General features: G+C 35.0%; 1 protein-coding gene and 1 pseudogene across 5 annotated transcripts in view; one reads left to right on the top strand and one right to left on the bottom strand.

Annotated features, from left to right (window-relative positions):
• Positions 1 to 27,602, bottom strand: part of PSME4 (proteasome activator subunit 4) — a 96,625-nt gene that overhangs the window by 12,299 nt on the left and 56,724 nt on the right. For all 4 annotated transcript variants that reach the window (XM_081265414.1, XM_081265415.1, XM_081265416.1 and 1 more), the window contains 17 exons: positions 26,646 to 26,708; positions 26,417 to 26,512; positions 24,750 to 24,881; positions 22,203 to 22,412; positions 19,166 to 19,302; positions 18,098 to 18,151; positions 17,593 to 17,722; positions 16,907 to 16,988; positions 15,288 to 15,441; positions 14,196 to 14,265; positions 12,749 to 12,874; positions 12,119 to 12,271; positions 9,561 to 9,665; positions 8,370 to 8,461; positions 6,641 to 6,772; positions 6,077 to 6,285; positions 3,581 to 3,666 (listed from right to left, as the gene is read on the bottom strand). In XM_081265414.1, the coding sequence (XP_081121540.1) occupies positions 3,581 to 3,666; positions 6,077 to 6,285; positions 6,641 to 6,772; positions 8,370 to 8,461; positions 9,561 to 9,665; positions 12,119 to 12,271; positions 12,749 to 12,874; positions 14,196 to 14,265; positions 15,288 to 15,441; positions 16,907 to 16,988; positions 17,593 to 17,722; positions 18,098 to 18,151; positions 19,166 to 19,302; positions 22,203 to 22,412; positions 24,750 to 24,881; positions 26,417 to 26,512; positions 26,646 to 26,708 (2,031 nt within the window). The remainder of the gene's footprint in view (positions 1 to 3,580; positions 3,667 to 6,076; positions 6,286 to 6,640; positions 6,773 to 8,369; positions 8,462 to 9,560; positions 9,666 to 12,118; positions 12,272 to 12,748; positions 12,875 to 14,195; positions 14,266 to 15,287; positions 15,442 to 16,906; positions 16,989 to 17,592; positions 17,723 to 18,097; positions 18,152 to 19,165; positions 19,303 to 22,202; positions 22,413 to 24,749; positions 24,882 to 26,416; positions 26,513 to 26,645; positions 26,709 to 27,602) is intronic.
• LOC308632698 (cysteine and glycine-rich protein 2-like) lies at positions 21,459 to 21,915 on the top strand (annotated as a pseudogene). Its single transcript has one exon. The product of its transcript is annotated as a cysteine and glycine-rich protein 2-like (transcript).

The following is a 27,602-nucleotide window of genomic DNA, read 5'->3' as shown; positions in this document are numbered from 1 at the left end:
CCAAGTATAACTATGAAATTCATTTTTGTTTCATATATACCTCATATACACATAGCCCAGGGTAATTTACACAATATTTTAAATAATGCCTTGCATGAAATGAAGTTTGGCTATAGCAACTGAAAGAGCTGCTTCCCTTAAGGATGCTGAATAAACTATGTGCCTGTCTTTGACCCATCAACACATGAGGTCACGTGAAATTTTCCACTTGTGACAACTCAAAAAAGTTTGGATTTGGGAACATTTTTGGTTTTCAAACTAGGGATACTTAGCTGGTATAAAATAAAAAGCAAATACAAATGTAAGCAATAAAAATATAAAAGTGATAAAAAAAACCAAAAGCTATTTAAAAATTTTTTTTGAACTAGCAAAAGTTTGGAACGTTAAATTATTTAAAAAACTTATAAAATAAATGACACTGGAGAACTGCAAGTCTGAGGCCAGTCTGGGTAATAAAGCAAGAGCCTGTTTCAAAATTTTAAATGGCTGGGGGGTATATCTCAGTAGTAGAGCACTGATTCTGGTAATAGTTTAATCCCAGTACCATGGGGGGGGGGGATCAAAAACCAAAAAAATGACGGTAAACTGTTAGCCCTAAGAAACTACTGCCCATTTAGCTAACAAAGGATTACAGGCTCTTTTTCTATAATTTTTGGGCAAAATAATTTTCCCAAAGAAATGCTATCCATGAAAAGTAACTGGTACACCAATTATCACAATATTTGCAATTTTTTTCTACATCTGACATACGCAAAACTATTATTCTACAGTAGAGGAATTTTTTTTTTCTTTTGTGGTACTGGGAATCAAATTAAGATTCAGTTAAATAATACTGACATAGCAATATAAGTATGTACTTCAAACTGAGCTCTCTGCTTTATAGGAAGTATTTCACTTCATCCTGTAACAATTCTATGAGGGATACTAATATTATCACTTTAAAAATTAAAAGACAGTCTCATAAGTTCAGTAACTTGTAGGTCACAATCAAAAAGTCTACACACCCCAAAGCCAAGGATCTCACAACTATTTTTGTTTACAAAATCTTTTTCCTTAAAATAAAGGTTTTAAAATGAAAATGGAAAAAATATTCAAACTTTTACTTTGATATATACGTATTTCAAAGATTTCTTGATTTTGATGAATATAAAACTGCTTTATCTGGGATGAAATAAACATTTTAAATAAAACAGCCTATGTACCATGTTTCTTACAATAGTTTGTCAAAATGGAATTGGTATCATGTTTTCACTTATGGTGACTTATCTTCCAAAAATAAAAGTATAGCACACATATTATGTAAAAAGTCATTTATTTCAAATCACTAACCAATAAGAGCACTCTCATGTTAATCTTGTGCCTGACACAACGCTTAAATACTTTGCACACCTAGGTACCCCTTACTCTTTGTTTAGATCCAACAGATTAGTGCACTATCATATTTCATTTGAACTCTTTGGCATTTGCTAACAGCAATGCAAGGAACAGAAAATTGAGATGACATGGCACTCCTGTTATTTAATTCTGCCACTCACTTCTCAATTTGGATAGTGAGGAATACTTATTACAAACTCACTTAATTTTCATAACACCCCTAGGAGGTGAGTGATTTTTATTATTCCCTTTTTACATACGAGCAGAAAAAAATGTTCTGAGGGATTAAGTTACTTTCTTATGGTTACAGAATTAATTCATCAGCCAAGTCTGCCTGGGTCCAGAGTTCATGCTGTTAAGCACTACACTCTCCACCTCTGGCTGCCTACGTAGTGAGTAACAGCAATAAAACCAAGTACAAACTACTTTAGGGTAAACTGGGTATTAAGTTTTATGAGCTACATAAGAAAGTATAAAATATCTACTTATTCATCTGGGAAAGCATATACTATATAGTTTAGGTACAAAAAAAGGGAAGCTAAAGAACAACTGCATGACCTTATTTTAAAAAAAAACTGTATACAAAAATAGCATCTGGAGAAATAAAAAATTGCATATCAGCTTTCTTTGAGGTATAGACACACAATTTAAAGAGTTTGGCCCATCTTTACATTCTAGACTTTTTAAAATAAGCATGTACTACTTTGGGGGGTACTGGGATTAAACTCAAGGGTACTCGACCAATAAGTCACACCCCCAGCCCTATTTTGTATTTTATTTAAAGATAGGTCTCACTGAGTTGCTTAGTGCCTCGCTTTTGCTCAGGCTGGTTTTGAACTCTCTATCCTCCTGCCTCAGCCTCCCGAGCTGCTGGGATTATAGGCACATGCCCCCATGCCCAGCAGCATATGTTACTTCTATAAAATAAGTTAAAAAAAAATGTAGGGGAATAATTAATGATAGATGGTGGTTTATTTATTTTTTCCCTTCAGCTTTCCAAATTTTCCCTTAATAAACATTTAACTTTTATAAAGGGGGGGGGGGGAAGGGGAGGGAAGGAAAGAGGGGCAGGCAGTCCGGCTGGCCAGGTGCAGTGGCACAACAGCTATAATCCCAGCAGCTTGGGAGACTGAGACAGGAGGATCTTGAGTTTAAAGCCAGCCTCAGCAATGGCAAGGCACTAAGCAACTCAGTGAGACCCTGTTTCTAAATAAAATACAAAATAGGGCTGGGGATGTGGCTCTGTGGTTGAGTGCCCCTGAGTTCAATACCTGGTATTCCCCCTGCCCAGAGAGAGAGAGAGAGAGAGAGAGAGAGAGAGAGAGAGAGAGAAAGAAGGAAGTTTATATATAATTACTGAAAATTTCCTTAAACTCATTTACATTTAAAAAAAGCGGGGGGGGGGGGGGGGGGGAGAAGCCATGTGTTAAGCTATCATTCACTGATCTCTCCTCTGAAATATATGTTGGCTACCCATAATCACACAAGCATAACTGATTTTTAAATAAGTTACAGGGCATACTTAAATTGAACTTTCTCCATGTTTGTTTGTGAAGACTCATTCCATCTTTGACCTTCTTTTTTCCATTTACACCAATTAGTCGATATCTCATTCAGTGTAATGGATGGATGGATTGATTGATTGATTAAATAGTTTTTAGTTGTTGATGGACAGCTAGTTGTTTATTTTATTTATTTGTATATGGTGCTGAGAATCGAACCCAGTGCCTCACATATGCTAGGTAAGTGCTCTTCCATTGAGCTACAACTATGTTTATACCTGAACTCCAAGTGCCCAAACATTATCTTCACTTACAAGCATCATCACAAAATAAACATCTCAAACATGTTCAAAATGAAAATTCTGATCTCCTTTCAAATTACTCATGTGGTCCTCCTACAGTTTAATAAGCAGCAAGTTTCTTTTAAATGCCTCTATGTTCAAACGCTATACAACTCATCTATCTGGAAAACAAACTGCTGTGGTACTTTATATCTCAGGCCCCATTTACCATGATGGACAAAAGAAGATTCTCATCCTCAATATTATTATACCCAGGTAAGATATGAGTACTAGTAATTATGTAATGATTTAAGTCTTTCACAAGTTTCAAATTGATTCAAATCACCTTTCTCCCCAACCTCACTCTCGCATGCTTCCTTTTGCAGGTCAAAAGGGATGTACTGATTTCAACCATAACCTTACCTTAAAAAACAATGGCAGAAGCTGAAGTTGTTCTGTGACTGCTGTAGAGAAGGATCTGCCTGCACTTGCCATCAGCCACTTCAATACTATTTGGAAATAAACATGCAGAATCAGTCATTATAATCAAATTAGAGACCACCAAGAAAGTGATATTTTAATGCTAATGTCAAATGGTCACTCTGACAACTCTTTATATATATATGTATTTAGTTCTAGAAGCACATGATAACTTTATTTTACTTTTGTTTATTTTTATGTGATGTTGAGCCCAGTGCCTCATACATGCTAGGCAAACGCTCTACCACTGTACTACATGCCCACACCCACAACTCTTTCATGTTATGAAAGAGATCACATATGATACTTCACATATTAGACACTAATCGATCAGGAGTATAACAACCCATAATAAAGACCATCAACCAATCCAGCATACTGACACAATTCCTCAAGAGAGAATGAAACAATCTACAAATTATTAACAACCCAAAACACAGAATACATTAAAACTAGCATTTAAGAATCCTAAAGTGGATAAAATAATGACCAAGTGGCTTATACTAAGAATCCTTGATAGTATTTTAGATACAAAAACAAAAGACAACCCTGAAGAACCAAAACTATCTTTGGCCTTGTTGTCCCAGGAAACAAAAGAAAAAGCAGATAAATTAGAACTTATCAAAACTGAACTTTTGTGCCTGGTACATGGCACACACCTAATAATCTCAGCAATCTAGTAGGGTGCGCAGGAGAATCGCAAGTTCAAAGCCAGCCTTAGCAACTTAGTGAGGCCCTAAACAACTTAGTAAGACCCTGCCTGAAAAAATAAAAAGGGCTGGGGGGTGTTGGTCAGTGGCTAAAGGATTCTAGGTGTAATCCGTGGTATCAAATCAAAACAAAAACCCTGAACTCTGTGCAACAAAGGACATTACCAAGAGAGTTTTAAAAAAAAACAAAAAAAAACAAAAAAAAAAAAAAAAAAAAAAAAAACACCAATCCCAGCAGCTAGGGAGGCTGAGGCAGGAGGACTGCAAGTTCAAAGCCAGCCTCAGCAATTGAACAAGGCCCTAAGCAATTTAGTGAGACCTGTGTCAAAATAAAAAATAAAAAGGAGATAATGCTCAGTGGTCAAGTGCCCTTGGATTCAATCCCTGGTACCAAAAAGAAAAAGAAACACAGCATTTATGAACTGTCTACCCAATAAAGTACTGATATCCAGAATTAAAAGAAGTACAAGATGCTGGGTATGGTGGTGCATGCCTGTCTGTACATCCCAGCAACTCAGAAGCAGAAAGATTTCAGCCTCATCAATTTAGTGAGACAATCTCAGAATAAAAAATAAAAAAGGACAGGCTAGCTCAGTGGTCAACTGTTCCTAGGATCATTTCCCAGCACCTAAAACAACAAAGGAAAAAACTACAGGTAAGGGCTGGGGATATAGCTCAGTTGGTAGAGTGCTTGCCTCACATGCACAATGCTCTGGGTTCAATCCCCAGCACCACACACACACACACACACACACACACACACACACACACACAACCTACAGGTAAATAGCAACCAGTAACAAAACAACCTAAAAGTGGGCAAAGAACATGAGCTAACATTCCTCCAAAAAAAATATACAAATGGCCAATAAATACAGAAAATGATGTTCAACATCACTTATTAGGTAAATGTAAATCAAAACTAGAAAAGATAATAGATATCTCTTTGTTCCCATTATTATGGCTATATAGAAAAGTGGGCAGAGGGGTCTAGACAAACCCAGAAAATAACAAGTGTTGGCAAGGATATGGAGAAATCAGAACCCTTGTGCATTTGATGACTGCAAAGTGAAATGGTACAGCTGTTGTACAAAGCAGTTTGACATTCAAAGAGATAAAGAGTAGTATCATAAAGTCCAGTAATTCCACTTTTAGGTATACCCTCAAAAAAACTGAAAGCAGAAACTAACAAAGATAGTTACATACCAACACTGAAAGTAACATTACTCATGATAGTTAAAGATAGAAAACAATCCATATTCCTATTAACAGACAAATGTATGAAGAAAATAGTAGGAATCCATTTTTTTAATTCATGCTACAACATGGATTAACCATAAAATACTGTGCAACATGAAATACACCAGATCTAAAAGAACCAACATTGTCTGATTTAATATTGTATGATATGAGCTACCTAGCATAAGGCAAACTCAGAGAGACAGAGTAAAATGATGGTGGGTAGGAGTTACAGGAGGAAGAATGAGAAGCTATTTTTTTTTTTAAATGGGAACTCAGTTTCAGTTTTACATAATAAAAAGCACTGTGGAGACAGACAGTGGTGATAGTTACACAACAGTGTGAATACACTTCATGCCAATGTATGCTTAAATACATAAATTTCACACCATGCATATTTTAGCAAATAAAAAATAGTGGGGAAAAATTCCAAAGGAGAATCAAAATAAATGTGTTTTCAAATGAATTTCTAGAAACTTTAGCTACTCACTAGTTTTTAAGAGTTTAATGCCCTGAGTTCGTTCATCTTCTTCACCAATTCCATTTTCTTCCATAACATGGTTCTGAATTTCTTCATCCACATCCATAAGGGGTTTTAATTTCTCTAAAATTCGAGCAGTAAACTCAGGAATACAAGGGGATGTTGTTGGCGCAGTATTTGGCAAAGAAACATCTATCATGAATATGTAGGTCAGCACACTGTTAAATGAATTACATAATAATAAGACATCCCATATTAACAAACTGATGTTCAAAAATTGTGACCCAACCAAAATTAATTTTCCCAAGATAATTCCTGGAGATCGTCTCAGATTGTCTCTATGTGTAACACAGGGTACTGTGATGGTTGACCTTTGGCCTCTGATCAGACTGCCTTCCTAGTTTATATTCAAGAGTGCTTTGTCTTGTTTCCCACAACATAATAGTAAACAAAATTTGAAGAAGAAGAAACAATGAAACTCACCAGGAAATAATGAGCATGTATTGTTAGATATTAAAACTTAACAAAAAGAACTCAGGAGTAATGCTTTACCACTGAGAAAATAATACCTACCTCCCTATTCTTTCCCTGACATTTTTGTAAACCTGGGTGAGTTTGGGTTCCAAGTACTTCAGTAGTCTGTGCAATAATTCAGGCACTCTCCACTCTTGCTGGGCAAGGCCACCTTGTAGTACATAAAGTCGACTAAAATTAAAGGAGAGAAGCATTGTGTTACTGCCCCTTTCTGCATTTACGTACCAACAATATAGATAAACAATGTCTGGATTTCACATAAAACTCCTTCCATGTAATCACTTAATAGATAATGACAAATCTATATTTTAAAAATGCCATCTTTATGAAGTTTTTTTTTGTTATTTTTACATTGCCTACATCATTTTTTTCTATATCACATTTAATTTCCACTACTATACAACTGGGGAAAAAAACTCTTGACTGGGCGTGGTGCCACATGCCCGTAAAGCCTGCAGCTTGGGAGGCTGAGGCAGGAGAATTGCAAATTCAAAGTCAGCCTCAGCACTTAGTAAGGCTCTAAGCAACTCAGCAAGACCTGTCTCTATATAAAAAAAGGGCCAGGATTCTGGCTCTGTGGAAGTACCCTTGGTTCAATCCCTGGTATAAAAACAAAAAGAAACACAAACAAAAAACAACCCCCTGGAGAATCTTTAAAAATTAGAATTCAAGCTGAGCATAGTGATCCATGCCTGTAATCCCAGCTACTTAGGAGGCTGAGGCTGAAGGATTGTATGAAGAGCTAGCCTGGGCAATTTAGCATAATCTATCTCAAGACAAAAAGGGGGGGGGAGCGCATGAGCACTAGGATGTACCTCAGTGGTAAAGTGCCTCTGGGTTCAATCCTCTGTACTACTGGAAAAAAGAATTATCATTCAAGGTTTTTCACAAACCAAATATCTATTCTTTGTTTTAATGAGATTTGTTAACTTTTTTTTTTTCTATTGTCAACTATCTTTCTCCAGTTTCACATGGCCTACCAAATTGTGCAGTTTTCCTTGAAATGATTACTCTCCTTTTATGGAGGGTGGGGGCTCCAGGGGTACTTAACTACTGAGCTACTGAGCCACATCCCCAGCCCTTTTTACTTTTTGAGACAGGGTCTCACTAAATTGCTTAGGCTGGCTTTAAACTTATGACCTTCCTGCCTCACCTTCCCTAGTTCACTAGGATTACAGGCATGTACCACTGTGCCTGGCATGATTACTCTCTTTTTTAAAAAAAATTGTAGATGGATACAATATCTTTATGTTTATTTATTTTATGTGGTGCTGAGGATTGAACCCAGGGTCTCATGCGTGCGAGTCAAGTGCTCTACCACTGAGCTACAATTCAAGCCCGATTATTCTCTTCTTTATTTTTATTTATTTATTATGTTTACAGTGCTGGGGATTGAACTTGCGCAGTTAGGCAAGCACTCTACCACTAAGCTACATCCTCAGCCACTTTTCTTTATATTTTTCTTAACAAGAGAAGTGAAAAATAAGATGTGATAAAGAAGTTAGTAACTGTCAAGGAAAAAAAACAATCCTATTAGAAGATATGACAGTGAGAGGCTATACCTGCCATACACTGGAAATGCTTGGGTTGCCTACATTTTTCCTACTTGTTCCTAACTGAGAAATAGATTAAGTAAGTATTACAAGTTATGATGAACTGTATCACACTGTCATCCAGAAGAAAGCAATTACTTCGTCTACTACTTAGGACCATAGACAATTCACTAACACAAAATCTTTGGTATTAACTAAGTCTTCTTTTTATTTACCATGCATCTACAAAGGATCCTCCTTCACCACTCAATGGTGATTCCAATAAGAGCTCAAAAAGCCAATGAAGTTTCCGAGGATCTCTGCTTTCCTGTGTAGAAGATATAAAGTAATAATTAAACACAGGACCTATAATTTTATAAATAAATTGTATCTAGTTATTTTAGAAATATTAAAAATGCATAAACATACAGGATTAAAACTAAAACTGATCAGTCAAATACAAATGTAGGGGCTAGGGCTGCGGCTGGGGCTGTAGCTCAGTGGCAGAGTGCTTGCCTTGCACATGTGAGGCAGTGGGATTGATCCTCAGCACCACATAAAAATAAGCAAATAAAATAAACTCAAGCTAAAGGGGAGGGAGGAGAAGGGAGGGGGCATAGGGGTAGGACAGTCGGTGGAATGAGATGGACATCATTACCCTTTGTACATGTATGAAGACACGAATGGTGTGACTCTACTTTGTGTACAACCAACCAGAGATATGAAAAATTGTGCTCTATACGTATAATATGAATTGTAATGCGTTCTGCTGTTATATATAACAAATTAGAATAAAAATAAAAATAAAGGCATGCTGTCCATTAAAACAAACAAACAAACAAATGTAGTTCTTCTCATAGCTCATGTTAATAGGAACAAATTGTTAGGTACATGGATTGTCCTTAAATTGAAGTGTGCTGAGCTATGAACATACGTGGAGTCAAAAATAACACCTATAACCTTGTAGTGTGTGAATTTTAGTATATATCAACTACATTTCAAATATGTGATTTGACTTGACAAATTAAAAATGCATTCTGCTGGGTGGAGTGCCACCCAGCTGTTAGGAGGCAGAGGCAAGAGGATTGCAAATTCAAGGCCAGCTTGGGCAAACTAGTGAGACCCTGTCTCAAAATAAAATGTTAAAAAACAAAAATGGCCAGGGAGATAGGTCAATGGTACAGCACTTGTCTAGCATGCACAAACGCCTGGGTTCCAACCCAGCACTGTAATAAAAATACTATAAGTAGAGAAGATAAAAAATAAAAATACTATAAGTAGAGAAGATATCAAAATCCTTTGGAGGATGAGAAACCTATGAACAAGATTTAAGATTCAAGTGGCATAATGAGGTTTACATTTGGACACGGGGCATTAAAAAAATCTGAGCAGTTATGCAAGCATGACAAGGAAGCAGGAGAACTTACACAGGATGTTGCTATGCAAGTTCCCCAGTCATTATAAGTTTCTACTGTAATGTTGGACAAAGCTGTTCTAAGCAGAGGGCACAGAAGCTCCCAAAGCTTCTCCACCTACTCAAAACAAAACACACGGGTAAAAGTGAGCAATACTCAGAACATTTTTCTTAAATAACTCTTCCTGGAAATGCACAAACTGATAGATCATTTAAATTATTTTCTAGAAAATACAAATAATCCAAGAAAGCAATTCAGCATTTTCTCATTGTATATATTTAGGTACAGGTCAAAATTTCTCCCCAAAACACTATACAGGAAAAAGAGGAGAAACTTCATATGGTTCCTTATAAAATCTGTCCTACTGAGCAGTCCTCTTTTTAGAAGGAAAAATACAGGGGAAAAAAATGGGGTGGGTGAGGAGGGTGGGGTGAAAATAAAAGATTAGGGAGAAGAAGAAGGGGATTGAGGAGGAGGGTGGAGACAGAATAAGGGAAAAACAGTGGAATGAATCTGACCTAACTTCCCAATGTACATATATGAATATACTATACTTATCATTATGTATATCCACAAGATACTAATTTTATCCCCCCCACACAAAAAAAGGTAAATAAATAGATCAGTAGAGTTGAGAAAAGGAAACAAGGGGAGGGAAGAAGGAGAGGGTAAGGGCAAATACTGGGGACTTTATTTGGAGCAAATTATATCCCATGCATTTATAATTATGTCAAAATGAATCCTGCTGTTATGCGTGTGTAAATAGTATAAACCAATAAAATAAATAAATAAATCACAAAAATAAAAAATAAAGTGAAAGGGAGCCTTAATAGTGATGCCAAAACTCCACTCCAGGTCTAAACCAAGACTGTCTCATGTTACGTTTACCACACTATATGCAACATACTTATTTACGTATCTTTCCCCTTCTGGATAAGATTCTAAAAGTCAGGGACTGTGGCATGTTTATGATGTACATTTGTTTCTCAGAGAATAGGTGGAGGGGGTCCTCTTAAATTTTTTAGTTAACAGTACACTGGACTAAATAAAATCACAATTTTTAACTTTTATATGTTTATCAAGGCCATTTGACTGAATCTTAAATAGAAGGCAATGACATTTTAATATAATTTAGGATTTAGCCTGGGGTATAATCTTCACATTGCAAGTATTTATCATAAATAGCCTTTTAAAAACTGTTTCGTTGTACAGAGACTGAATATATATGTGTGTGCTTCTCAAAAGTTAATGAGAATCCCAACTGTGTCTTGATAAAAATGCAGATTATGATTAATCTGGGGGTGAGGGGCTGAGATCTTCCTTTTCTAACAAGTTCCCAAATGATGTCCATGCTGCAAGTTCACTGGACTTTATTTAATTATTTATTATTTTTAAAAAAATTATTTGTAGTATAGAGTATTGAAACTAGTGATGCTCTATTACTGAGATAGCCAGCCCTTTTTATTTTGAGACAGGGTCTCACCAATTTGCTTACAGCATCACTAAATTTGCTGAGGCTGACCTCAAATTTATAATCCTCCTGCCTCATCCTCTCAAGTCACTGAGATTACAAGCATGTGCCACCATGTCTGGCTGGACTAAAAAGTTGGTTTTTTCTGTTTGTTTGTTTTTTTAAGACAAACAGGAAGGGAGGGTTTGAGATAAAATTTCTGCCAAAAGCATCAGGCAGTTTTTTAAAAAGAAGGATGAGATGTAATTTGGAAAATAGGTAACTCAAAAGTGGCTCAAACTGGACATGGTGGTGCATGTCTATAATCCCAGCTACTTGGGAGGCTGAGGCAAGAGGATCACAAGAGCAAGGTCAGCCTGGGCAACTTAGAGAGACCCTGTCTGAAAATTTAAAAACAGAAAGGGCTTGGACCATAGGTCCAATCCATAGTACTGCCCGTCCCTCCCCCCACCACAAAGTGCTCTAGTAAAGATAGGACAAAGACATGTGCAACATGTTTAACACTCCTAAAGATGGCCCCAAACAAATATGTTCTCTTTGAAGAAACAGTGGCCTCTCTCATATTTAAGCATTCTTTATATTTGACCATGTTCTTTTCAGTCTAGTGCATTTTCTTAACCAATTAACCTTAGGGCAGGGTGTGCAACTAACTCTTACAATTAAAAGAGTGATATTCTAAAAAAGGAGTTCCAACTCAAACTGTTAGCAATTTGGGAAGGGTAATACAGAGGAGCAAAGATGCTTACAGAAAGGATTTGGGAGGCAAGAGAGGCTTCATGAAAGGAGAAGCCCATATGCAGCACTAGCTAAAATGATGGAAATATAATAATATGAACAGTCTCCAAGATTTTCTTACTTTTAAGAGAAACCAGAATTCTTTTCTTTTTCTATGATATATCCTGACTCTCCTTCTCCACTATTTTAGCAAATAACTCCAATTTATAATGACAATTGAATGTTGTCTATTGATCGAAAGTTTTTAGCACATGCTCAAACCAATATATACCACATTTTATGGATCAATATCATTTCACTTTTAGGTATCAATAACAATTGTGGTAAGAATTCTATATAAACATATACTATAAAATTACATCACCTTTTCAAATGTCCAATGCTTAGAACCTCGGATTAAACCAGCTATAATTTCTGCAACACATCGCTGGGTACTTTCATGAGAATCTGCAACCAAACGTTCTAAATGGGGCTTCAGAACTGGCAGAAAGGCATCATCAAAATTTCTAAATATACCCTACAAAAACAAAGAAAATTCAGTAATTAGGTAATTCTTCCTTAATTTAGAGTCAAGTGATTATTATTTTTTACATAATTGTGCTTCAGATTCTAAGCATTCTCCCCTTTAGAACTGCTTTAACAATGTCTGAGTTAAAATGATAAGGCTGCCATTTTACCTATCACATTAAAATGTAACTAAATAAGATTTTAATAATCTTTTGTTTAAAAAAATATTACATACCCCCCAAAAGAATAAAATGCGTAGTATTACTTTTGCTTCTAGTGTTCATTACAACACTAAAAAGTTTCCTTCATTCATTAAAATAAAAATCTTGAAGTTAAGCCAAGATCAATGATTAATATAAATTCCAGTGCCATGTTTATGAAGACAGATGGCTAAATTCAAACTTTGATCCAATATTTAAACCTTATAAACCTACAAACAAAACAGTCACTGAACTTTAAGAAGACAATATATAAATAATATAGTTACCTTAAAGAGGCAAAAACGTCGGGGATTAAACTTATCTTTTCCTTTTCTGTCTTCTAAAGATAGAAAAGTAATTAACTGTTCAACAAATTTAGGATCAGAAAAATGATCAAATATAATCTGTTCTGCCTATAAAGTTAAAAAAAAAAAGAACAATGTTCAGGAATTAAAATCTATTTAAAAACATGATTCTGAAAACTTTTTAAAATTGTAAGATTTTGATTCAATGGAAGCTGTTATTTTGTTCTGAAGAATTTTTAGTTCTCACAAAAACTATAATGTTTTCTAGAACCAAAATAAATACCTCCCTTCTAAAATTGCTACATCCTTAAGAATAGGTGGAAGTTTTTCTTGATGTCTTTGAATCTGGGTATCATATCTCATTCTGTGAATTAAACCAACAAACATTCTGCTTGAGAAATGAAAGCTTAATTATGTTGCCTGTATTTGCATGACACCAAAAATTAAAAGGAAAACTTTCGTCAGAATCAGCTAAATTAGATCACTATTATTAGGAAGACATAAACTTAAAACTCATTATTTCTCAATGTGATAATGTAACAAGTTCAAGGAAGAGTAAGTAGTTTTGGCTTTAATCTATGAACATCTATTTACTCAGTACCCATCATTTATATGCAATATGGTTAAAAATCAGCAAGTGTCTTTGACTTCAAAAAGCTTATATCAATTCCAGCTTCATTAAGCACAGAATTCTGCTGGAGAAAGGCCTTATGAGTGCAGACGATCTTTTAGCCAAAAATGCCCACCTCACTTAGCCCCAGAAGATTCACACCAGATAAATAAAATAGAAAAACCTCAGAAATATGATCGGATTTATCACTGTGAACTATATTTTTTAAAAACAACTTATAAAATACAGATAATGAAATTATCATCATAAATGTTTAAGTGTATAGTTCGGTGGTCATTCACATTATTGTGCAACAAATGTCCCAAAGTCTTTTCATCTTAGAGCTCTATACTCTTTTACCAACTCATTTTCTACTCTACGAAGCCTCTGAAATCACCACTCTATGAATTTCACTGGTAATGGTACTCTCTATAAAGAAAATTAAGTTTTGGTCTTATTATTTTATGGTTTTTACTTATAGTTTCTTTAAAATGATTAGAATTCCTTTCCTTTTTAAAGCTGAGTAAAATCCCATTATAGAGGGAAAAAACAAAAAACTATGCATCAGACAAAACTGATAAGAACTAGCAGCTAACTATACAAAAGCAGCACCCAAGGAAGTGCTAAGCAGAATGCTAAATTCAGAGTAGCCTTAGATACATTGAGACCTGTGTAAATTGGCAGTAACAGGTGTTGGGACAGTAGTACACATTCACTGAGATACCTAAACTAGTAAAAATGATCTGAACTGGGATTGAAATAAATCTTACTGACAGTAAGATGCGAATCTTTTGAAATCATGGTGAAATGAATGCTTACCTCTGTCATATCCTCCCTGCTTCTGCCAAGCTTAGGCTGCTCTTCCACACCAGCATAAACAACCATATTCCTACACAGTAATATATAGAGGAAAATTTGTAATATATAGAGGAAAAAAAATTAGAACACAGATGAAAAATATTAGCAGGAACTTTTAATAAAGTCTAAGTGATGTTAAGTTTCAAGTTATGAATGTCAATGAAAGTCTCAGTGTAAGCTGGGCATGGTGGCACATGCCTGTAATCCCAGTGGCTCCGAAGGCTGAGGCAGGAAGAGTGAGAGTTCAAAGACAGCCTGAGACAAAGAGAGGCACTAAACAACAACAACAAAAAAAGAGACTCTGTCCGTAAATAAAATTCCAAAAAAGTCAGTGTGGATGTGGCTCAGTGGCCAAGTGTCCCAAGTTCAATCCTGGGTACACCACTCTCCCCTGCCAAAAAGTCTCCATCTAAAAAATCTATTATATCATTGTGTTCTTGACTGATATAAATTAATGGAGTCAATAGTGAAGTATTTTTATGGTCTGATTTACATGTGGACATATTATAAATAGGAATATATTTAAAGCAGCTCTTTTTTTTTTTTTTTTTTAAGTTTTCAGCAGACACAACATCTTTGTTTGTATGTGGTGCTGAGAATCGAACCCGGGCTGCACGCATGCCAGGCGAGCGCGCTACCACTTGAACCACATCCCCAATAAAGCAGCTATTAATAAACTCTTTTGCAATATAATTATGGTATTAAGAAAGGCTAGGACTTGGGCTGGGTTATACTTCAGTGGTGGAGCGCTTTTGCCTGGCATGTGTGAGGCACTGGGTTTGATCCTCAGCACCACATAAAAACAAATAATTAAAATAAGGAATGTTTGGAGCATGATATTTCCTATTAAAAAAAAGGAGAAAAAAGTAAGGCTAGGACTTTTAATACAAGGAAAGAGGCAAGAATGAGACACACACTGGCAGAGCAAAGGAAAGAGAGGAAGAGGGAAGTAGAAAAACCTTCAAGTGTCTCTGAACCTCCATAGACATCCAACTCTGATAAATCACATCAAAAGCTTTTTAATGATGAGGTATATGCTAAGTTAGAACTTACTTTGGCCAAGTATAGTATCCCCAGTGAGTTTTTTCAACAAAGCAACTTGACTCCCATTCTTTTTTAGTTCTTGGTATACTTTTGCTATTATAATGCAGCCAATGATTATCAGGCCTATCACCAGCAAGAATTTGGGTGGGTTTAGGATATCCACCTAAAAAAACAAAAACCAATCAAATTTGATTAAAAACATTTATACACAGCTAGGCGTGGTAGCATATGCCTGTAATTCCAGCAGCTTGGGAGGCTGGGGCACAAGAATTGCGAGTTCCAAGCCTGCCTCAGCTATTTAGCGAGGCCCTAAGCAACTTAGCAAGATCTTGCCTCTAAATAAAAATATAAAAAGGGCTGGGGATGTGGCTCAACAGTTACATACCCCTGGGTTTTCCCCGGTAATCCCCTCTGCCAAACTAATGTTTATAAAATTATTTTCAATTTTCAAATCAATAGTGCTACTATAACTCGTCTTTATAACAAGGCACCATCTAATAAAATTCTCTCAACAAAAAAAAACCCCTACATATAAACGAGCAATTAAAGGAGTAACTTAAACCAGAGGAAAAAAGATATGATTATCCACTAAATGATTTTAGAATACTTATTTGGGGGAAGGATTACGCAACAAACTTCTTCCTATCAGCAAAATTAGAAGGATTAATTTTGTTAAAAATTTTAGCTTTGAATTAATTTTAAATGTACAGACCTTAAGAAATCCCCACATATCCTTCACTCATATACCTCAAATTTTGACATTCTCTTTCTCTTCACATATATACACAAATTGGGGGAACAATTTTAGTTGAAACTGTAGACATATTGTCCCTTTACCTACAAGGTATTTCTGTGTGTACTATAAATAAGAATATTCATTTACCTAGCCTAAACAAATCTTCCAAAATAAATAGTTAACACTGATCCTATACAATCATTTTAGCAACATATATTATTGAAATTGTCGGTTATCCCAGTGAATGTCCTTCATAAACGGGAAAAATTTTTAAGCTTTTTTCTCAATCTATGCTCTAATTTAGAAATAAACAAAGGAGATGTGGTGATTAAATGCAATGTTTTAACCAATGATTGGTTCATTTATCAGGAAAAAGAAAGGTTTTCTTTTGAAACATATTGATGATACAATAAGGTATAAAGAAGAAAATCAAATTTGTCCCTAATCTCATCACTCAAAGAAAAACCTTTAATGAAGTGATAATAGATATTTTAATTTTCTGAAATACAGCTGAGTAAATAATTAGTATAATTGTTCTGTGGGTGAAAAAAAATAATAAATGTAGACGGTGTATATTAGCCCAAGTATGAATCTTAGAGATACCTATATTAAGAAAACAAAGGGTTGGGGGTGTGGCTCAGTGATAGAGCACTTCCCTAGGTTCAACCCCCAGCACAACAAAAATAAAAACAAAGTGAAGATACAGAGTCAATCTACTTTTGTAAATACTTATGTTATCCCTAGATTTTACTGTCACTGTTCTCATACTTTCTCATACTTTGTGTTAATATCTATAGAACAATACTTAAGACCAAGAACCATAATTTATACATCAAGAAAAATGTATAAATTTTATTGAAAAGCACTACTAATTATTTTTGGTAATACTTACTGATTTCATAAGGGTTGATAGTTAACTTTTTGTGTGTTCTCTTTAGCTGCTTGAGAATTCCAGTAACAGCTGAGATAGCCATCTAGAAAACAGGTGCCATACAAGAATCAAAATTTTTAAAACCTCTTAAAAGACTGACTGCTTTACCCAAAGCAGATGCTGGATTTTATTTCTTACAAAACACTTCCGCCAATGACAGATGGTAAGAATGTGAAATCTCACTGGGAATGAGTCACTGGCAGCTGCCATTCTTCAATCTTAACCCTAGTTCTTTAGAACTTCAATCTTTTCTTTGTTCTCCTCATTTTTCACATCTCAGCCTAAGCATCTTTTTAAGAATTTTTCTCCAATATACTAGATAGTACCCTTCTTTAAGCCTCTAATACTTTGAGAGCAAAATAAAAAAAGTTATGCTGAATATTTTTCCCCTTGTGCACACCTAATTTTCTAAATTTTCAAAGTCAGTCTTTCTGATTAGCCTAAAAACATTTTCCCTACTGTATCTTCAGCGTTGAATGTAGAATGCCTAAATGAATTGCTATTGTCTCTGAATCAACAAAGAGAGATTTCAGGTTAATAATCTTCAGTGTGTTTATAGGGTATGTATATATGCATGTAAAGAAACTGCATGCTTCAATGAGATAAATATTCTCACACCCAATATAGTAACTAAAAAAAGTATTTACCTTTCGAACTACAATTGCATCATGGTTGAGATTCTCAACAAAAAACCGTATGGCACGAAGAGGCAATACTCGATCATCTCTCAAGAGTAGAGACAGAAGTCCGATGCCTATATGTTCAAATTTCCAGGGCCTTAAAAGGGGGACAAGTCAAAAAGCACATTACTCATAAAAAATATTGGTATTTGCAATATAAATATTTAAGTTTCTTAAGAATTAAAATACCAAAGAACAATAATGCCATCATTAACCCCAAACCTCTCCTCCATCCCTTTCCCTCTTAGTTTTCTTCTAAACATACAATTCAGAGTATGATTTTTTGTGACATAGTCATTCACAGTCTTCCATGTAGAAATTATCTATAATCTAAGATAAATGTCTTCATCATTTTTTTTTTTTAGGGCTACATAGCTCAATGGTAGAAAGCTTGTCTGGCACACACAAGGTTCTAAGTATGATTGCTGGCACCATGTTACAAGGTGCGGAGAGGGGGGCTTTTTGTACTCACAGATTTCTTTGTTCCACACCATCCAGTAAAGTGTTTACCAAATTCTCATAGTTCCTTAATAAAATAAAATTCAGGTGAGGTATTGTTTTACTACAATACTAAGAAAAACATCAAATAACATAAACTCAAATTCTAACCAAATTCATCCTTACTATATTTCTCAACACCAGATTGTAAAAAGGCCTAGTAAGAAGCCAGCCAAATAAAAACAGACTGGGAGAACAAAAAGGGCTCGGTACAGAGAATAACAATTGTTTCTGAGCAGACATTCTAAAGTGAAAAGTAAATCTATAACTAGCATCCAATTAGGAATGGTCTATCATATATGTTATGTTGGCTATCTGAAATTAGATAGGCTATAAGAGTTTCTAAAGACTTTAGAAAAAAAAAGCCAGAACAGAGGTGTGTACCTATTAGTTCTAGTACTCAAGAGAAGCTGAGGCAGGAGAATCACTTGAGCTCAGGAGTAAAAGGGCAGCTTGAGCAACATAGACAGACCCTGTCTCAAAAAGTATATAGGCGGGTTGGGGCTGTAACTCAGTGGCAGAGCATCTGTGAGGCACTGGGTTCGATCCTCAACATCACACTTAAAAACAACAACAACAACAAAAGGCATTCTGAACATTTACAACTCCAAAAAAATGCTTTCTTAAAAAATGATACTTGTCTATTAAAAAAAAAGTATATAGGCATAATCATATACTAATTACAAGGCATAGCCAAAATCAAGTTAGAAAGGCTCCTGCTTGAATGTTATCAAACTACTCTACTTTCAAAAGTGCAAAAATACTCTGATGCTAAATGTGATAAAAAACAAATTATTGTTAAGAGCTATTAAGCAATACATATGTTGAACTTCAACTTAGGATTTAATAACAGAAACAATAACACTTCCCACAAAAAAGTTGGAATACAATTAACCTTTATTTTTATGATGCTAATTTTCAATCTCCATAGATTAAAAATAAAAATTAGAGCTCTTTGCAGTAATTATTTCCCAACTCTTTTGTATTTTCTCAAAAGTCATGTAAACATGTCATCTATCTTATCAGACCATTCATCAATTACCTTAGAGCATCAGCATTCTTTTCTTGTTGGCGTTTAAGCCCTTCCTTAATTTTTTCTGGGCTGAGTGATATCTGGTTGATAGAAGGATTCGGTGACTGTTGAAGTAATTCTGCTATTGCAACACATGACTTTGGAATCTTATTGGGAAAAAAGAGAATTCTGTTACATACAACATGGATGAACCTTAAAAATGTTATGCTAAGCAAAATAAGTAATATTTTATGATTCCATTTATATGAAGTATCTATTTTTATATCTTTGTTTATTTGTTTTTATGTGGTGTTGAGGATAGAATCCAGTGCCTCACACATGTGAGGCAAGTGCTCTACTGCTGAGCCACAACCCCAGCCCCTGAAGTATCTGTTTTTAAAAAAATATTTTCAGTTGTAGATGGACACAATACCTTTATTTATTTATTTATATGTGGTGCTGAGGATTGGACCCAGCACCTCACAGGTACTAGGCAAGTGCTCTATTACTAAGCTACAACCCCAGCCCTGAAGTATCTATTAATGGGCAAATTCATAGGGAGATAGAAAGTAGAGTAGTGATTTCCAAGGGTTAGTGGTGTGGGGGAATAGGAAGTGATTATTATTGGGTTCAGGCTTCTTTTTGGATGATGAAATCTTCTAGAACTGGAGCAATAACAGTTATATGACTGTGTGAATATACTTTTATGAACATATATGAATAAGATAACTACTAAAGGTAAATTTTATGGCCTGTGACTTATATTTCAATTTAAAATTTTTTAAAAAGCATAGGGATGGGGGTGTGGCTCAGTGGTAGAGTACTTGCCTCAGCAAGTATGAGGCACTGGGTTCAATTTTCAGCACTGCATAATAAATAAGTCCACTGACAACTAAAAGAAAAATTTAAAAAATAAAAAAATAAAAAGCACAATCTAGTAAAAATTGCAAATAGCAAGAATGAGTTTGATCAAAATGAAATACATTTAAAGCAGTGGGAAGGGATGTGAATCATAATCACCTTAGGAAAGGGGGATTCAGCTACTTTCAACTTTCTTTAATTCACCCTTACATTCTGAGGGGGTATTGCCTATGGCATTTGAGAAGTTCTTAATATGATCTGCTACATCTCTCCATTTGCACACTAATGAACTTTATATTCTTACCTATTTTTATATTCTTTATATAAATTTTATATTCTTTATAAATATTTTATATATCTTTATATTCTTACCTATTTCAAAATCATTCAATTTTAATACCCCACACTATATAGAGTATGTTCACGCCAATTCATGCCTTTATACATGTACTTTTTTTTTGCATTACAATTCTTATTACAAATATACCACAATTTTTCATCTGTTTATATGTGTTATATGTATAATAAGAATTGTAATGCATTCCGCTGTCGTGTATTTAAAAAAATTAAATCCGTAAAACTAAAAAAAAAAACCAAAAAACAACCCCCCCCAAATTTCCAACAAAATAAAGGAATAAACTATTTTATTTAAAAAAAAAAATCCCGCACTATAAATTATGAACCCAGAGGCCAATCTTTTACTACATTGGATATGACCAATCTCCTATAATATAATCAACTTTTTGAAAAAACGAGGCTATGAACACATACAAAATAACAGAGAACACAACAATGTAATAATCCACAGTTGCCTTTTGGTAAAAAATGGCCTGGCCCTCTCCTGTACATGTTCAAACTTGCTATTCTACCTTGTTATTTACAGTAATGATCACTAAAACCACAAAATGGAAACAGAAAACAAATGTCTTTTTTAAAATCGCTGCAGCTGGGTACAGTGGCACATGCCTAGATACTCCTAGCTACTCAGGAGACTGAGGCAGGAGGATCAAAAGTTCAAAGCCAGCCTCAGAAACTTAGTGATGCCCTAGGCAATTTAATGAGACCCTGTCTCTAAAAATAAAAATATAAAAGGAACTGGGGATGGCCCAGTGGTCAACTGCATCTGAGTTCAATCCCCTTTGTTCCCCCCAGCTCACAAAGAAAAAAGTCACTGCAAAAGCCACTAATATTATTGCTGAAAATATATCTGAAAAATAAAAGGCATTTATTTAAGTAAGGCAGTCTTTCCATTAAACTCAAATGAAAGACTCCCATCCACACAGTGTTTGCACCTATCTCTGACTAGAAATGCCTGTCTGGGGAGGTGGAAATAAGTATGGGGCCTGTGGGAGGGCTCTGTACCATGCTGAAGAAGTGCAGTGTGATGAGAGGAGCTTCCATAGCTGCTGCTTTCTGTGCATGATTTGCAGGAAAAATTTAGAATGCATAACAGTGGCAATTCATGATGAGATGTACTGCAAATCCTGCTATGGAAAAAAGTATGGGCCAAAAGGATACGGTTACAGCCAGGGCACTGGCACACTCAACATGGATGGCGGTAAGAGGCTGGGCATCTAGCTACAGAGTGTTCAACCTCACAGGTCTACAACAAATCCAAACACTTCTAATCTGATCTGAAATATCGAGGTGCTGGGAAGTGTTCAGGATGTGGGGATTCTGTTTATGCCACCAAGAAGATAATTGGAGCTGGAAAGCCCTAGCACAAAAAATATTTTCAATGTGCCCAATGTGAGAAGAGTTTTAAATCAATAACTCTGAGAAAGAAAGTGAAATCTACTGCAAAGGATGCTATGCACAAAAAAAAAAAAAAAAAAAAAAAAAGATGTTATGTCAAGAACTTTGGCTCTGAGGGATTTGGCTATGGCCAAGAAGCAGGAGCCCTTGTTCTTGCTCAGTAAAGGTGGTAACCCAAAACTATGCATCGCACACTTGAGAATCTCTTCATAATCTAGACAGATGATTTTGTAACACTACACCACTGTGAAATTCTACCAACATTAAGTGCTGTATATTATCCTGTACTTGGATAAGTTGGCTAACTTGTAGGAAGAGAGTACTGTATCCTTTTACTTAATTCATCAGCATTTTCAGGAAGCACTTCTTTATGTTTTAAATAAAACTTCAGCTTAAAAACAAAACAAACAAAAAAAAAAAACCACTCAAATGAAAAAATGTTTTCGCTTACTGTGAAGTCCAAGCCAATTGTTTCATATTGCCTGTGAATCTTTTCTGCAAGATCATCAAACAGTCTCACAATTGATGGCTTTTCTAGTGACATTGCTTGGCTAAGCCCTGAAGAAACAATTGCTGGCCACGTCTGCACAATACAGTCCCAATCATGAAGGTTTGCCAAACACACACCACTGTGATTTCCAAGGAGACAATATAAAGCACCCTGTAGGAAAAATTAAATTTATATGGAAAAGAAGAGACATTATTCAGTAGCAACAAACACATATTCATGTTGTTTTTAAATTTACAATGATTAAATGCTTGATATTGGTTCATAAAATAGGTTCACTAATTTAACATGTTACTTTTAGAACCTGAATTAGTGTTATCCACTAATACCTTCTCTAAGTCATTTAATAGAGGGTTTGCTGAAAGAATGACTATTAATAAGGTAATACAGAAATATATGGCTGTTTCTAAGAACACAGATTCCGTTCTAATATTCTTTTACTATTTCATAAAGGCCATGAAATGTGCCATTCAGTATCTTAGGGCATAAGCCTTGAAATAATTTATTAAAAGTAATTAAAACTCAGTTGGCAAGTATTTTACTAGGTATATAAAAACTTGGCTAATTATACTATAAACATTTTACTCATAAAAATCCAATAACAGAATGAGTCTGATGGCAACAACTACACTTTCTTTTCTTTTTTTCTTTCTTTTTTTTTTTTTTTAAAGATGAGGTCTGACTATATTGCCCAGGCTGATCCCAAACCCATGGGCTCAAGTGATTCCCCTGAGTACTTAAGATCACAGGCCTATGCCATAATGTCCAATTTATTTAGAGGGTACCCTTTCTAAGATACCCCTTTTTCCATAAAAAAGAGTTATTAGTATCAAAACATTTTATTTTCAAAACATTCACTATAACTTGATTCCTATCTCCTTTCTTACCTGCCCCGTATTTCATTCTTCAAGTTCTTCCTAAGGTCACTGATAACCTCAATTTTGCTGACCTAATAGATATTTTTCAATGTGGATCTCATTTCACCTCTCAAATTTTGTCCATATATACTGTTCTGAATAAATGCGGCCATACACTATCCAATGAGTCGGATTTTCTACAACATTCAATATTGGGGATCAGCAAACTTCTTCTATTACAGGGCCTCTGTCACAACTTATCATCTCTGTCACTACAGCATGAAAGTAGCTACACACAATACAAAAACGAATGGACATGGTTGTGTTCCAATAAAACTTTATTTACAAAAGCAGTGTAGTAACTGACACTGGGCTATTTGATGATTAGTGCCTTACAATATAACTTCAAGGAACATGTTTTGAATGTTTAGTGCTCATCTTAATTCACTTTAGGAAGCTGTTGTTACTGAGTCATTCTACTGGAAAGATCTCTCTGCCTTCTGTGATTCCTCCTCATTTCATGATAATTTTCTGACTTCTCCATCTCAAGCTCTTGGCTTCCAACAGTTTTTTTTTTTTTTTTTTTTTTTTTTTTTCAGGAGGATGGTGTTCTTTTTTCAGATAGTATTTAACTATGATGTACAGGCTGGGCTTAAATTCATAAGCTCAAGTGATCCTCTCACCTAAACCTCCTGAGGAGCTGGGACTACAGGTACCTGTTCTACTTGGCATCTAAAAGAGCTTCTCAGTACTCACCCCTTGGTCCTCTTCTCATTCTATTTCTAGGTTCTCATCAGCATATATGGAAATGTTATCTTTAAACTCAGATGTCTAACTCCTTCTTGATATTGCCTCTTAGTTAGTAAGAACCAAATTAAACATACTAATTCAATATTGAGTCTGTTTCTTTCTCCCTCTCTGATATGCCAAATAACCAGTTGTACAATCCAGAATTGACACTTCCTTTTTAGTACCCTCATATTAATTCACCAAGTCCTATCCATTCTCTCTCCTAAGTAACAATCAATCCATTTCTCTCTTATAAGTAATCAGTGTATCTTATCTAGATTCTACTTCGTCTCTGAGATGTAATATTTGCCTTATGTTATTTCCTTCTTTCTCTGCTCTAGTCAGATAAACTCACTCGGTTGCTACTCTCAACTTGGTAGTTTTTCATCCACCTTTCCCATGGTTCAGCTAGTCTACTCAATCACTACTACTCATAACTGTTTTACTCAAAGAAGTCTGCATCCTATATTTTCTCCATGATAATACTGATTACAATCATAGATAAATAAGTAAATAATTAGGAAGAAAAAATGAGATTGTAACTATTTAAAAGGTGAATTGTACCAGTGTCTTTCATTTACTTTGAAATATGTCAAAAAATAAGATAGTAGGTGGGTAAATATGTGATAAAGCAAATATAAAATCTAAATATAGAACTGGCTTTTGTTTTGCAGAGCTGGGGATCAAACCAAGGGCTTCATGGATGCCAGGTATACACTCTACCACTGAGTGACATCCCTAGCCCCCAAATATAGAATCTAAATGGTGCATACATGGAAAATTCTTTTCGCTTTCTCTATAGTTGAAATTCTGCTAAGGAAAACAAAAACATGAAATCCTGTACCTTAAATTGCTGTTGTGTGACATCTTGTCTGTCAGGACGTAAAAACTCCAAAACCAAGGGAATAATATCTCTGCAACAGAAGTTATATGCTCCTAAAGCAGCAAAAAATGTTTGCTGAGCCTTATTTCTGACCTGGAGGAAGTATTAAAAGCAAAGAACATAGATAAACTACAAAAGATTCCAACTGAATTATCAAAACCAAAGTGATAATTTTTGTGTCTAACTAATAGAAAAATATGTTGAAGTACATACACCCCCCCCCAAAAAAAAAACCCAAGTAAATGATTACCAAAAGAAAAGCACATTACCATCAACCACATTCATGGTTTAAAAGATTTGTACTGTTATAAATAGTTTGATAAAGGGGAGAATTAATGAGACCAATAATCATTCGTTAAGTAACGTAGCTAAAAATATGGCTAAAATTAAGCAGCAAACTAACAAACATTTTATTCTGAGTCACTCTACATAAGCAGTGTCAGATTTTCTCTTTTGTTCACACAGGAAAATTAAGACTTTCTAGGAGAAGCATAAGTGCAAAAGAAACAAAGAACTTGCAAACTTCTCAATGCAAACCTTAAGTATAAGCTTCATACATTTTGAACCCAAATATTCAGTAAAAAATTGTAACCTATGGGTCTAGTTCAATAGTAATAGATAAGTGATCAAAATAAAATAAACACATTCTATATATTTCAAATTCTTTAAACATTATTTTAGAAGGATCTGTGAAAAACTAGTCACCTAATCTATATTACTTTACAGGGATAGAACAGCTCATTGTACATGAATCGCTCTGCTTTTTCTAGCTTTTGTGCTTGGAGGTATTTCTTGGTCCTATGCTTAAAGAATTGACCCCCAAGTCTCCTGATAGTGGCTCCCTGAAACACAAGCATAATGCTGAGGAGGAATTATATGGCCTTTATACAGTAGCTTTCAAAACCTAATTAAGCAATCTCATGCTATACAATCTTAAATTTAAAAAAAATTTTTTTTGAGAAGCAATTAATTATACCGACAGTACAAGTAATGTCTTACTTAAAAAAAAAAAAAAAAAAAAAAAAGCTTAAGCTGGGCACAGTGGCGCATGCCTGTAATTCCAGGGACTCGGGAGGCTGAGGCAGGAGGATTGTGTGTTCAAAACCAGCCTCAGCAAAAGCAAGGTGCTAAGCAATTCAGTGAGACCCTGTCTCTAAATAAAATACAAAATAGGGCTCAATGGTCAAGTGACCCTGAATTCAATCCCTGGTACATTCTCCCCCGACAAAAACAATCACACACACACACACACAAAACAAACAAACAAACAAAAAAAACCCACAAAGTTTGAAAATACTTGGAATTTTAAAGGTATTTTCAATAACAATGAATTTCAGGGAGCCTAAAGATCAGTTATGGTTTTCTATCTTCTTGGTAGTTGCCTGTGGGAAATTTTTTTTTTTTTAATATCTATTTTCTAGTTCTCGGTGGACACAACATCTTTGTTGGTATGTGGTGCTGAGGATCGAACCCGGGCCGCACGCATGCCAGGCAAGTGCGCTACCGCTTGAGCCACATCCCTAGCCCCGTGGGAAAATTTTTAAACTCAATTATTAAAATAGGGATATTCCAATTCCATATAGTAAAATGAGAATGTGAATGAGGCAGAGTATTTGGATAAGCCTTACCTGACTATATGAACTTGTAGATAATCGGAGAAGATCTCTGATCATATCTTGATGTATCTTTTTGTACTCACAACCCTCAACAGTTAGTGTTCGTAGCTAAGAAAACAACAATGTAAATCAGATCTTGAAATGTTTACTGAAAGTTCACTTAATTATGAAAATCACAACTAAATATTTATCTGGAAAACTGGCATTTTAAAAAGTTGTCATGACTGAAAAAGATATTTACCTCATGCTGCAACATTACTCTGTCAATCAATAGTGCTCTGATATGTTGTTTTTTCCCATGAAGCTGGAAAATAAAGTAGTAAACACTTGAACATTTTTTCCTAAATGACTTCAACAATGAATTCCTCTGAATACTTAAAAAAAAAAAAAAAAAAAAAAACTTAGTTTGAAAAAAAGGTCCATGGGTAGCCAGGTGCGTGGTAAAGGTATTTCTTTCATTCAAAAGTCATTAGGCCTGGGGCTAGGGATGTGGCTCTGGTAGAGAGCATGCCTAGCATGTGCTATGCCCCTACTTCAATCCCTAGCACCACCAAAAAAAAAAAAAAAAAAAAAAAAAAAGTCATTAGGCTTATATATATTATCTCAATTAATTTTATGGCTAATAAAAATCTCTCCCTTTTAAATAGGCTGCTTATTTCTGACCATTTATTAATGAGAACCCATGTGTGGGAGAACAAGAGTTGATCCTTATTCATTTAAATATTGAAAGTTCAAAAGCAGCCTTTCAAGAAAATTGCTCAATTCTATTAATGTCTATGAATAGCCCTTCTTGTTAAGTGCAGAGGTATACTATGGAATATATCTTTTATATTTCTAAAAATCATCATGTAAGCTTTTGCCCACACAATCTTTCACCCAGTCACCAAAGATAAGACACTTGAGACTCAGATTATTACTCACAGCTTTACCACATTAAAGTACCCATAATTCCATCTTTTTCAAAACACACTTATCTCCATCCTAATACCAGTGACTAGATACAGACTCTGTTTTTTCATCTTGCCTATAATGATTCAACTGTACTCTCAGTTTCTACTCTCAATCTCTTAGTATTTACTTTTCACTGAGGTTGCAGAGCTTTCCAATATTCAGTAAGCTGAATATTGATCTCTTTAATATTAAAATTAGATAGTTAAAGAACTTTTAGGGTTAGGAACGTAGTTCTTGGAAGAACATT

Source organism: Spermophilus citellus (genome assembly GCF_964194105.1).
Source record: "Spermophilus citellus genome assembly, chromosome: 13".
NCBI lineage: Eukaryota > Metazoa > Chordata > Mammalia > Rodentia > Sciuridae > Spermophilus > Spermophilus citellus.
This window is presented reverse-complemented; position numbering and strand designations above follow the sequence as displayed.